The sequence below is a fragment of the Astatotilapia calliptera genome, chromosome 7 (genome assembly GCF_964374335.1).
Source record: "Astatotilapia calliptera chromosome 7, fAstCal68.1, whole genome shotgun sequence".
Classification (NCBI taxonomy): Eukaryota; Metazoa; Chordata; class Actinopteri; order Cichliformes; family Cichlidae; genus Astatotilapia; species Astatotilapia calliptera.
Window position 1 is genome coordinate 51,228,812 of NC_137428.1, and position 13,996 is coordinate 51,242,807.

The 13,996-nt window shown below is 41.4% G+C and overlaps 1 protein-coding gene across 3 annotated transcripts in view; it reads right to left on the reverse strand.

Moving 5' to 3' along the window:
• The window catches only part of kcnq1.2 (potassium voltage-gated channel, KQT-like subfamily, member 1.2), a 176,037-nt gene that overhangs the window by 121,608 nt on the left and 40,433 nt on the right, over positions 1 to 13,996 (reverse strand). The window contains exon 15 of one of the 3 annotated variants that reach the window (XM_026175318.2): positions 6,539 to 10,422. The exons of the other annotated variants lie outside the window; for them this stretch is intronic. Within the exon in view, the coding sequence (XP_026031103.1) occupies positions 10,416 to 10,422 (7 nt within the window). The 3' untranslated portion in view covers positions 6,539 to 10,415. Of the gene's footprint in view, positions 1 to 6,538; positions 10,423 to 13,996 lie in introns of those variants that run through there. 3 annotated transcript variants of the gene reach the window in all.

Below are 13,996 nucleotides of genomic sequence, written 5' to 3' on the forward strand. Positions count from 1 at the left end.
CAGTGTAAATGCGTTTGGGTCGCCAGGAGAGAATCACGATGTGAGCTAAGCTGTGTGTACATGTGTTCGTGAGCACATGTGCAGCAAGAGTTTACACACACACGGACACACTTACAACCTCTCACTGTTCGCACACAGAGTAATAAAGCAATAAAAAGGGCTGCTTTGCATCCAATCTCCCTAGCTATCCATTCATTTAAATACATATCTGCAAAGACGGGCAGTGTGTATCAGCCTGCGTACAGTCATAAAACAACACCAAGGGAGAACCGAGCGAACAGCTCTGTGTGCACGGAGGAACTCCGCTTCCCGTAAAGCAGACGATAAAAGTTACAGTGGGGCGAAAAAGTATTTAGTCAGCCACCGATTGTGCAAGTTCCCCCACCTAAAATGATGACAGAGGTCAGTAATTTGCACCAGAGGTACACTTCAACTGTGAGAGACAGAATGTGAAAAAAAAATCCATGAATTCACATGGTAGGATTTGTAAAGAATTTATTCGTAAATTAGGGTGGAAAATAAGTATTTGGTCACCTCAAACAAGGAAAATCTCTGGCTCTCACAGACCTGTAACGTCTTCTGTAAGAAGCTTTTCTGTCCCCCACTCGTTACCTGTATGAATGGCACCTGTTTGAACTCATCATCTGTATAAAAGACACCTGTCCACAGCCTCAAACAGTCAGACTCCAAACTCCGCCATGGCCAAGACCAAAGAGCTTTCGAAGGACACCAGGAAAAGTATTGTAGACCTGCACCAGACTGGGAAGAGTGAATCTACAATAGGCAAGCAGCTTGGTGTGAAAAAAATCAACTGTGGGAGCAATCATCAGAAAATGGAAGACATACAAGACCACTGATAATCTCCCTCGATCTGGGGCTCCACACAAGATCTCATCCCGTGGGGTCAAAATGATCATGAGAACGGTGAGCAAAGATCCCAGAACCACACGGGGGGACCTGGTGAATGACCTGCAGAGAGCTGGGACCAAAGTAACAAAGGTCACCATCAGTAACACACTACAACGGCAGGGAATCAAATCCCGCAGTGCCAGACGTGTTCCGCTGCTGAAGCCAGTGCATGTCCAGGCCCGTCTGAAGTTTGCCAGAGAGCACATGGATGATACAGCAGAGGATTGGGAGAATGTCATGTGGTCAGATGAAACCAAAGTAGAACTTTTTGGTATAAACTCAACTCGTCGTGTTTGGAGGAAGAAGAATACTGAGTTGCATCCCAAGAACACCATACCTACTGTGAAGCATGGGGGTGGAAACATCATGCTATGGGGCTGTTTTTCTGCCAAGGGGACAGGACGACTGATCCGTGTTAAGGACAGAATGAATGGGGCCATGTATCGTGAGATTTTGAGCCAAAACCTCCTTCCATCAGTGAGAACTTTGAAGATGAAACGAGGCTGGGTCTTCCAACATGACAATGATCCAAAACACACCGCCCGGGCAACAAAGGAGTGGCTCCGTAAGAAGCATTTGAAAGTCCTGGAGTGGCCTAGCCAGTCTCCAGACCTCAACCCCATAGAAAATCTGTGGCGGGAGTTGAAAGTCCGTGTTGCTCGGCGACAGCCCCAAAACATCACTGCTCTCGAGAAGATCTGCATGGAGGAATGGGCCAAAATACCAGCTACTGTGTGTGCAAACCTGGTAAAGACCTATAGTAAACGTTTGACCTCTGTTATTGCCAACAAAGGTTATGTTACAAAGTATTGAGTTGTATTTTTGTTATTGACCAAATACTTATTTTCCACCCTGATTTACGAATAAATTCTTTACAAATCCTACCATGTGGATTCATGGATTTTTTTTTCACATTCTGTCTCTCACAGTTGAAGTGTACCTCTGGTGCAAATTACTGACCTCTGTCATCATTTTAGGTGGGGGAACTTGCACAATCGGTGGCTGACTAAATACTTTTTTGCCCCACTGTACAAATTATGAAAAAGAGGGAAAAAAAAGAAAAGAGAAAAAGAAAAAAACAACCAGCCCAAAGGCAGATACCTCACTTCCCAAAAGAGAGCAATGCATTTCCTGAAACTGACAACTGCTAGTACTTGTACTGAGGCCAAGAGAGAAAATGTGACAGAAACAGGCAGAAGGAAAGAGAGTAAGAGAGACAGTGGGGAGACAGGAGGAGAGCATATGTGTGACTTGAACTACAGTCTGGAAAAAGAAAACAATGTTATGTAAATACTAGAGTTACACACCAAGCAGAGCTTGCAGATTCAGAGAAATGCACAGCACACACTTTGTACATCCAAACAGATAGCACATTATTTTTGATCCGTGCTTTGCTACAACGGAGATAAAAGTGCCCGTTATCAACTCTTTTGGAACTGGCAGACCATACCTATTGTTCACAGGGAAACTGTAGCACAATGTCTGAAGAGGGGAAAACAAACAAACAAACTGAGCAGTACTGGACTGCAGAGAGAATGGCACAGCTCTGATAAAGTAAGGAAACTGTGGTTTTGTCAATCTGCACTTTCATCTGTTTCTCCTGCTCGAAAACAAGAAAAAAGGAGGGAGGGGTGGTGGTGGGACATGACCATGGTAATAGCAATGATGGTGGTTGGTGGTGTTAATGTGGTGGTTTGGGGGCCACACCCGACTGCGGACACCAAACCCCTAAAAAACGTGGAGGTTTCCACTTGAGCTCAAACCTGTCCCCTCTGCTCTTCCTCACTCTCGGAGGATGAAATTGTTAAATCTACACGAAAACATCAAAACACAGAAAGAGCTCCGAAACCGTAGGCCAGACCATCCAAGGAGGAGTGATGTCGCTACAGTACAGCCTGCTGGTCAATGAGAGGAATTTATTTACCTCCCCGAGTCATAGCTCCCATCCTCCACTCGCCTCTGTACTGCTCACATGTGTTGTTTTTTTTCTTGTTTGCTCTGCTGAGATACTCAGTTTTCTTTCCCTTGGGATTTTTATTCCACATGGGTAAAAAATAAATAAATTATGCACATGCCGTTAAAAAATACAAACCTTTTCTTAAAACACTGTTAATCAGGTCACAGGCTTTGATTACCAGATTTGTTGGCTGCACATCCAAGATGTGAATCTCCTATTAAGATGTAATTTAATTTAAATAAGATGTTATTTGCCAGGTACAGGTACATACTTTATTTTATGTGTCATTACAGTAAGATGCTGCATTTTCTGTAGGACTATTCTAAAATAAATATAAAGTGCAGCAGTGTGCGCTTCTTTTACAGTCTCAATTTAAAAGTTACACATTTTGGGTATTTTTCGTTCTACAATTTAGGAAAAGGCCTTGATTATTTAAACACTAAGTTAAAATTTTTTTATCAGAAATTAAAAAAAAAAAAAGTAAAATGTTTTTATATGTTTTGAGGAATTATTGCATTTAATACTGTATTACTCGTAGTATTTCTGTAATGTATTTGTAAAGTCCTGGCTAAACTAAATCCTGACTTTATTAGTAATTACATCCAAATTGTTCCCAAAACAACCCCCTGTCTATCTTACAGATCTGTTTAGTGTTTGATTACCACGAGTATGTTTTGAGACGCACCCATAACGGTCCACAAAGCCTTACCATAATAACCTACTTTGACAAACGCCAGCGCGTGTTGATGTTTTTCAGCTCACTGATGACGAACATTATCATCTGTCACCATCAAATGATCTCTGATCAGATCACACTACCCACATTTATGCCACTCTCATTTCTAATCTATGCTTAGAAACGTCTTCTTGTTTAATTTTTATATCAGTGTTCGAGCTGTGTGCACCACATAACTTTAAAACCCGACAATAATGACCAGTAAATTAATTAGAATTTTTTTTTTTTTTACATTTCGTGTTTTGGGGGTTTTATGGTTTATTTAAAATATTCAAGTGCATTCACACACACACAAGCAGAAAACATTATCCATCTAGTGTCATACAAACACTCATTCAGTAGAAAGTATGAAAAAATTGAATTACATCTCAAATTGTATCTAATTATGCTGCATAACTTTGTTAACACATCTTCATAACCCTGAATAAGGCAGTGAATAACACATTAGTGTAGGGTATTGCATGTAAATCTTGTGAATTTACCACTTTTCAGGGGTCAAACCTGAACCAGTGGCACTGCACTGCACTATTTTTGATCCACAGATACCCTCGCTGACTTTCTCCCCTGTTCTTCTGACAGGCTTTAAAAGAAAAGAATAAAACAGAGCTATAAAATTGCTTTAGTGTGCTGGAAAAAAGCTTTATAGCACATATACACTTGCAGTATAAAGAGACCAGCCTTTCAGCACTAGCAGGGACTTATTTGGAAGGTTATTAGTCTCATTTACTGCTACAGCCCCTTGGGGGGCCTTTAATTAAGAACTGGGCTCTATATAGCTCCTATTAACAAGAGTGGAAAAAAAATAAAGGTGCATGGAGGGGTTTGGGCGACACATCACCAAGGCTTACCTGGTCCCACTTTTTCATGATTTACAACTTTTCTTTCCACTAATTTAAAACATCTGTTCCCAGAGATATTTTAAGTCTTTGACCGATAACCTGCTGACTGCTTCTTTATCGCTGATACAAGGATTATATAATATACAGCAACAAGAAAGTCAGTTTTTTCTCTCTTTTTTCACTTTAATCCTGAAAATGGCTTACCTTTTTCCTCGTACTGCCATGGAAAATAAACTTCTAACGCCACACTTAGTGAGAAACGCAACCAGAAAAGCACTGTGGTTGGGTTTCTCTAAGAAGAAAAGGCAAAACTTCTCAGTGGAACAGCTGCAAGTGTGTGAGGTTGTGAAACTGTGCCTCCTATAAATCTTGCAAAGCGCAAAGTTCCCTCGATGGTGTCATGATAGAAGCGATACTCGGGCAACTAATTTCAGGGCTTGATGTCACAGTGGTCAGTGTGATAAAGAAACGTTCATAGGAGTGGATTTCAACTGAAGACAGATTTTTTCTTTCAGAGAATTCACATAAATTCTGCTAAGTTGAACTACCAGGAAGTATAAGCTGCCCGTTCTCAAAAAAAAGGAAAAACATATTTGTGGTCAGGTAACTGTGAATCGTTGCTTTTTCTCATGCTTTCAGCAATAAGTATAAGAAGAGAGTTTCTTAAGACGTTTTTATACCACAAAAAAAAAAGTCATTTAAAACCCAATTCACAGAACACAATTACACCTTCAGTTATCTGCTGAATTTTTATTGCGGTGAAATTCATATGAAAACGTCCATATTTCTCTGTATTCTTAAAAAAATCTCCACATGAGTGAGTGAGTCGCGTGGCAGCAACTCAATGCTTTAGGGTTGTAACCTGTTTAAAGCAACCTGCTGATTTTTAAATCAATAGTGGGGAAGAAAGTTTTTTAAGTGACTTTGTATGTGGAATGGCAGTTGGTACCGGACAAACCTGTGAGAGTATTTCATAAACTACAGGGATTTTCCACACATAGCCATCACTGGTGTTTAAAGAGTATGATCAGGAAAAGGGGAAAATGCCCAACGAGCAGCAGTTCTGTGGGCAAAAATGTGTTGTTGGTGTCAGAAGTCTGAGAAGGACGGCAAGACTGCTTTAAGCTGATACGAAGGCAACAGTAACTCGTTACAATCATGGAAGGAGTAGAGGAGCATTTCTGAATGCACAACATGTTAAACCGAGAACTACCTTGGACCAAAGCAGTAGAATAGACAATGTGTAACAGTACTACCATAGCACCAACTAAGCATCACTTTAACACTAGCCTACCTGAGTATTGTTGCTGACCGTGGGATGAGATGATACAGCACCTCTGGGATGAGATGGAATAGTAGAATCACATCGTGGATGTGCAGCAACTGTGTGACTCTGTCATGTCAACAAGGACCAAAAGCTCTAAGGAATGTGGCATGAAGAATTAAGGCAGAAGGGGGTCCAACCTGGGAATAGCAATGTGTACATAATAATGTGGCCAGAAATATTTCACTCTAAAGGGAAGTATTATTAATCCAACTACACCCAAACCCTCCAACCTTATATTCAGTGGATGTATCCTTGACATGATGTCAGGACACATCCACATTCAACCTCTGGCTCAAACAGAGTGAGTCTTATTCAAACAGGTGGGACAGGCACTCGCCCAGAGTGGGAGTGAATACCCTCTCAAACACATCGGGACATGTGGACACATGAACCATATTACAAGTTCCCCGGCGGCCAAAAGCTAGGCCAGAATGTTGCGGCTCCCCTTTGGTCAGCCCCTTTTCTCTCCAGCAGGTAAACGCCCTGGTCCACCATCTACCCCTGCTTGTGCGTGTAAGAGGGGAGAAACCGCAGCGCCCCACAGACGAGCGCCATCAATGGGCCCTCTATTCATCCGCAGGTTCGGAACAGTGGCCTCTCTGATGGAGCTCCAGCACCTGGCTGCCGATGGACACAACATCAGAGGCAGGGTGGTAGCAGCATCGGTCGTCAGACTCACCACACCTGAATAAACCCCCACCCCCTTCCTCGAGCCCACATCAAATAGCAGGACTGGTCTATTTGAAAACCTGAGAGTAGGAGAGCTGAGCAAAAGAAAAAAAAAAAAAAAAAACAGTAGCCAAAGAGCTTCGCAAGGCAACGGGACTGGCTGTACAAACAGGTCACTCAGGTGCTGCTGCAGATTACTGTTTTTATTAACGAGAGCAAAGAAGAAACTGAGCCCTGTACTGAGGAAGGGGTGGTGGTGGTAGTGGCGGTGGGAGGCGTAAGGGACAAGAGCACAGAGCGAAACACACACGCAGAAGTCGAGAGATCGTATTTATACAGGTGCTTCTAATGCGAGCGGAGAGGGAGGCGCGCCTCGAGCACACAGCCAAGCATCTGCACAGAGTCCTCCAAGTAGGGACTGGGTTGGGCCTTACTTTGATTTCACTACAGTTAAAGTGGAAGCTGTCAGGATTAGTGCAAAGACTGCTGTGAAGTGTGCCGGGCAAACTAAACACACATTCGCACACCAAGTATGAGGACCTGCTTTGCAACTAAGATATATGGAACAAAACACACAAAGAAAAACAACATAAATGCAGTGTAGTTGTGGCATATTAATACAACTAACGCAGTAGGTTAGTTGCTCCTGGTTACTAACCCTAACCCCTCTCTATGTCTAATCTACAGCGTGAAATTAAAAGTAAAGTGGAGGTAAAACAAATAACCCCCTATTTCTGCCACACATTTTCTTTTTTTGTTCTTAGGTTTTATACTTTTGGTCTTTGCTGGGAAGTTTTTCCAAGTAATTTTACAGACTGTTTCGCTATTTTTACCATACCAGCTGTGTGGTGCCATTAATCACATGATTTAATTACAGTGTTTTGACATCTTTATTAAAATTATTATTGGCTTTGGGGTTTTTTTCTGTTTTGGTCCATAATGTGATTTTTTTCTTCTTCTTCTTCTTCTTCATAAAGTAACCTTGTTTGGGAATAATTAAAAAATAAATGCACCGTTCCAAACCATCTGGAGTTTATCTTCAGTTTGTTAATGGCTGTGCTCAAGTGGGAAAAAAATATCCCCAAGCTACCTTATCTTGACTTCCATTATTAGGCATCCTAATAATTCAATTTTAGGTAATTATGTTGGTTTCATTAGTTTATAATGTATATTCAGCCTGAACGTTAGCATGCATTACAGCCCATTAGCACAAACATCATTAACTAGAACCAAATGGTCAAACGACATTCTGGATGGAAACAATTAAATTATGAGGGCAGCTAACAAAAACACAAATTGTCATTACCTTTGTCCTCACGGGTGTGTAATTGTTAACAGCGCTCTGGTCTAATGAAAACAAACATTTTTCTTTCTTTCTTTTTTCTCAATATTTTCTTGTCCCTAAACAAAAGGATCGGCAGCCGTGACGTCACGGAGCTGCTCGGTGAATCAGGCTGTGAAAACAGAAATTTCCTGAGGTCATTTTCCTTTTCCATGATCTGCTTTTTCTTTTTTCCCCTTCTTCTTTGGGAATTGTGTCTTTGCAGTGGAAATGAAGAGAAACTGATGGTATAATTAAGGAGTGCAGGGCAGAGCGTTTACAGCTGATTCCTAGGATTTTAAACGTGGCCCTGAGGCAGATGAGACCTGCAAACACAAGCATCTCCACTGACTGTTTTTCCCCCACACAGTTTTATGGTCACCAGAAATAAGTGAGAATGTTGCATTTTTGAAAACATTTTGGGCAGTAATCAATAAAATAATTCTCATATAAGAGATAGGACACATCCACACACTTTCTCTTTTGTTTTGGTTTTGCACATTAATTTATTTTTACAAAAAATCTGATCGTTTCAATGAAGTCTGGCTGCAGCTTCAAATACTATTAACTGTAGCCTGAACCCCGCACCACACCGGGATACCTCCAAAAACAGCACTGCGTGATTTGCTTGGTTCAGTCCACCTCTGTCTGCGCTCCAGATTGCAGATTTCATTAACGCTAATGGGGTCGAAAGTGGCACGCATATCTTTTAAAGCCACTTCATACGGACCTGGAAATAATCTGGATGTCACAGTTAGACATTGTGCTGATGAGCGAATCTTGTTTTTTTTGTTTAAAATTATGTCTGGATGGGTTATTTATGCAGTACTTGCCTGCTGACTCGCTGGATTTTCCCAACCTGCGGTAAGAGGCCATAAAGAGGGCCATTCGCTTAGTTGTTGATGGTCCCCTCACCATAAAACCGTCCTAGAATCACCAACACCACTGAGGGGGAGTAAACATTCATCCCTAATAAGAGCAGCATGAGGTGCCTTCATTAATGCAGGATGGCTAGTGTAAAGCCAAACTAAATACACTCTTTAATTTAAAAAAAAAAAAAAAGTCCCTGAAAGTTCTCTTTATTGCTCTGTGTGTGACCTGCACATCATAAAACAAGGCCTTCAGATTCTCCTTTTGGCCTTGGAGGGAGAATTTGCTCATTATTTGGCACTAGAGCAAAAGCAGACTTATCATTTCATTCACTATGTGAAAGCATTAAAACGGTCCATGATCTCAATATGGTTCTTTCTCCTTGTTTGACTCAGGTTTGCCAACTTTTGTAATTGTGTTACATGCTTTTGGCATGTAACAAGAGCCTTCAGGTTCTACATAGTGCTCTCCTGCTACCAAAATTAATCCCATGCTAAAAAAAGAGGAAGCCTCAAAGCTACTTCTAATAAAAAAAAGAAGTTACATCTATCCAAAATGGAGCTTTGTTTTTGCATTCTGCTTTTCTGCTTTTTCTCAGCTATCAGATTTTCACCATGCAATATTGAAAAGTATTGAATGAAAGAGTAAGGGTATATAGAAGCATTTGTAGCAAAGAAATATGTGAACAATTGCTCTGTGTTTACTTCATAAATGACTCGTAACATCTTAGTGTAATGCCGTGCAGAAGAAAGAACTAGGACCTTTTTTTTGCTGCCTTAACCACGATTCCAAAAAACTTGGGACACTGTTTAAATTGTAAATAAAATCAGAATGAAATGATTTGCAAATCTCCTCAAACCATATTTTATTCATGACAGAACACCGTAAACACAGCACCTTGAGCATCTTGAGGGTGACAAAAGCCTGAAAAACAACAACTTGAGGAACATTTTGGCACTGATTATGTTAACTGGCAGCAGGTCAGTAAAATCTTCATCTTAAAGAGGCAGATTTTTTGAGAAGTAAAATTGGACAGAGGTTGCCCAATCTGCAAAGGCCATGTCTACAAATTCTGGAACAACTCCAGAAAAATGTTCTTCAACATAATATTGGAAAGGCTCTGAATACCTTGTTATCTACAACACATATTATCATCAAAAGATTCAGTCAGTCTGCAAAAATCTCTGTGTGCAAAGGAAAAGGCCGAAAATCAGCACTGGATGAGCTTTGGGCCCTCGGGCAGCACTGCATTAAAAACAGGCGTGATACTGTCATGGAAATCACTGCTTGGACTCTTCTTGAAATTACTGTATGTGAACACAGTTGACTATGCCATCTGCAAATACAGTCTGAAACTCTATCATGCAAAGAAGCCATATGGTAGCATGATTCAGGAACGCTGTCATCTAAAGCTCATTAAAAATCGACTGAGGCAAAGTGAAAAAATGGATCAAATTTAAATTTGAAATTCTTTTTGGAAAACATGGACACTGCATATTCTGAGCTAAAGAGGAGAAGGATCATCTAACTTGTTTTGATGCATGCTAAATCATCCAGAAAGTGGATAGTCTTCATCTGGACGTTGCATTTTTAATGTGTTTTCAGCTGAAATGCTATTTTTCCTGTTGCACTACAGGAAAGATGCTGAAGGTCAGTCAGTGTAGAGTCAGTAGAGACTGCATTGGAGTCAGTGTAACGTTTCTCTGGTGCATCCAGTAAGCTGGAAGTTTATCCACAAGTTGCGTGACTCCGTTTACCAAAAGCAGACACGGCATGCACGCGGATAATTAGAATCTGTGAAAAAAAAATTTGACAAAAGAGTTATGAACACTGCAGCAATTACACCACAAGACACCCAGCTAAAACCATGCCTGTAAAAAGGAAGCCAATTTAAACTTCTATTGTTCTCTAATGCCAGCATAGCTGCAGCATTTATGGTGCAACGTTTTTTGGCTCACTGAGTAGAATTAAAGCATTTCTAATCGTCCAAGTGAGTAAATGCCGTGTGGAGGTCAGCATCCATATAATAAGCCAGAGTCTGTAATAAGATTAAATACTGAATATGCTTCCATACAGCTCTGTTATCCAGAGGATATGAATCAGTGTGTGGCTGCTTTACTGCTCCAAGACTATTTTCTGTCTTTTGTAGGCTCTAGAAACTGGCAAAGAGTCAAGAAGCTGGGCACAATTAGTTCTTTTCTTTCTCATTTTTTTCCCTATCTAGTCATAAAGCAGCAGTACTCAGGCAGCTTTTCTTGTAGCAGGGCAGGAGGCTGAGCTTACCTCGTCATTTGTCTGCGTGCGTGTGTGTGTTTCGCGCATGTGCCCAAAGCAGGGCTCTCGCCTAGTCTAATTTGTCATTATAATACTTGGCAGAAAGGCCAAAAAATTTTAAGAGGATTTACTGGGTATTTTAACATTAGATTCACTGTTGAATCTTACATAAGGTCCCATAAAACTACCTGGCCTACACATGTTTTGAAGCAAACAGTTGAGGAGAATGGTGAAGGGGGGAGGGGGGGGGGAGTGACATTACTCAATGTTTAAAAAGACAGACAGCAATGCATTGGAGATTTTTCCCCTCTTGACTGAGTACCATATGTTGGAAATCATGCCGTCAGTATCAGAGTACAGTAGACAAGACTGGGATACTGAGGCCACACGGACAAAAAGTCAATTTGTTCGGAGAGCTGCACAAAAGACGCTGGTTCCTAAGGAGCGAGAGGCCCCTACTTGAAGAGAGCAGGCCGTGATGCATGTGCATCTGTGCCTTCAAACCCTCCTGTGGTGCTGCAGTGGCATTGTTTCTCTCGTCTTAGTTTGTGAGAGAGGAACTAATTAAGATCTGCCTGCAGGTGGCCCATGCTGACTTTTACAGGTCTGAAAGGAGTAGGAGGCCACACCCGGAAGGGAAAAGGGGTGACAGCCTCAGGTCACAAGACGACACAGATTCTAGATCTGGCACTGCAACTAGGGGAGTTATTGGGTACACGGAGAGGCAGGAAAGAGTCAAGGAGAACAGAAAGAAACAAGTAAATTAGAGCAGAAACCAGGGGGAGAGAGGACACAATCACTGCAATCAGCTAAACAAGGCCTTCCTCTGTTTAGGGGCTAAGAAGTGTACTTGGAAACATTTACTCATTCTCCAAGAGGGTAAATGTCAATCTGCTGCGGGGTTGGGTTTAGGATCAGCAGCCCTGCTGGGGTTTGTTATGATTTCATTAAACAGCCAACCACTAAATCTCACAAATTTACAAAATCAGAGTGCGCGACAGTACATGAGTACACACACAGCACATCACATCAAAACCACTAAGCCACTAGGTTCTCACATGCGTGTACACAATCCACGGAAACAAGTGTTTGCTTGAATCGTACCAAAACCAAGTCTCATTTGCAGGAGGATAGGTAAACAAAGAGCAAAGGACATGTTTTTAAAAAAAAGGAAGAGTGATGACTGTGAAACAAGTGCATTTAATGTCTGCGTTTCTTCACTTTGTGTTCCTTTTAACAAAAAAAAAAAAAAACTTATTTCATGCAACCTATAAAAGAATCACAGTGAGACGCTTTGAAACAAACAGGGCAAACAGCAGTGACGTAACAACAGTGAGCTTGTGCATGTCTGGGGTTCAGAGGAACAAAGACATGATTGCGTGCGGACGCTGCCCCGCACCACTTCCTCTTCAGAAGCCCAGAGACATCACAGCCAGCTGTATTGATGTCTCTCTCTCTCTCTCACATGTGAATAAACATACATGCATGCACATTTTGGGGGTAGTCTGCTTTAGTGAAGCCAAACAAACAGTGGAATGTTCCAGCCGCTGCTGTCGCTGAAGAATTAAAGCGATAGAGATACCAGAAATGTAGAATGAATGAACAAGTGGCAACCGTCACTACAGAAAGAGTCAAACTCACATTACAGCTGGAAGCTGTGGAAGGAAGTCCAAAACATTTCAGAATATAAAGTAACAGAAAACTGATATAGCGTGGGCGCACGCAATTCGCCCAGGGCAGAAAGGGTGGATCTAGTAGCTGCAGAAATCCAGATAAGGATGGCAAATGACAGTGCTGTCCTTGGTGGCGTGACACCAGGGGCAAAACAAACCCGCTGCTATGGGAGTGCCCAGCAAGGCCCAAATATGAGCACAGCAGAGATGGATACAAATGAAAACAAATTACTGTCCGTCTCTGGAGCTCACTCTCACACACTCAAAGGGTCTCACACCCACACGCAAACTGTCACGCACAAACACACGTAAGGCAAAAAAAAAAGAGCATGTGGAAGATAAACAGACGCAGATAAACATAGCTGTCACTAAGGAAGTCCAGATTTTTATCAGATTCATTTAAGTATTTCCCAAGTGCAGTTAAATAGAGCAAGAGGTTTTTAACAAAGCTTTTACAAACATACTAGTTTGGCTATTGGGATGCTTAATTTAGTTTCTGTGTGCAAAGTAAATTCAACTATTTCTGAAAAACATCCAGAATAACTTTCGCATTGAACTACTGGAGGTGGTTCATCACCAGGAGCGACGTATGTTTTGAGTTGTCGTGGTGGTGTTGGAAAACAAAGCGATGACTCAGACTGAGTTTTGCTGCTTGAGGTTTTCTTATAAAGTCTTCACACAACCTTCTGTCCTCATTATTCCTTCTACCTTGTTGAGATTCCTAGTTCCAGACATACTGAAGTGTCCCCACGGCTTAATATTCCCAGCACTGTTTCACTGTGGGGATGGAGTTCTTGTGGTTGTAGGCCTTTCCCTTCTTTCTCCAAACATAAGCAGCGTCTCTGTGGCCAAAGAGCTCTAGTTTTGTGTCATCTGATCAAAGGATGCACTTCCAGTCCAGGTTGTCCTCAGCATACTTCAGTGTGGCTTAAAGGTGTCTGTGCTTCTTGAGTTTTTCTTGGTCTCAGTCCATTCCTGTGCAGGATTCTAGCGATTAACTTCTTTGAGACTCCAATTTCTGACTTAGATAAGTCACTAGCAGTTGTTCCAGAGTCTTTAGACACATTTCTCACTAGATTTCTTTACAATCTTTGAAATATTTTGCTTGCTGCCTCTGCCAGGCTGTGTTGCTCTCTTTGAATTTCACTTGGAAACAACGTGATAACTTTATATATCTACCTCCTCCTTTGTCAGCAATTCTTTTTCTCAAGTCTAACGAGATTTGTTTTGTTTTCAGCATGATGCTTTCTCAAGTGACAGCTTAAACCCTCATTCACGTTTTTCTACTGTGTGTAAATTGGAAGAAAACCCTCAGTTTTAACTTGATTTTACAAGTTTTGAGCATTACAAAGTTAAAACACATCATCAAGTACCTTTAAAATGTTTTGACACAAACTTGAAATTTTATAGTAAGGCTAATA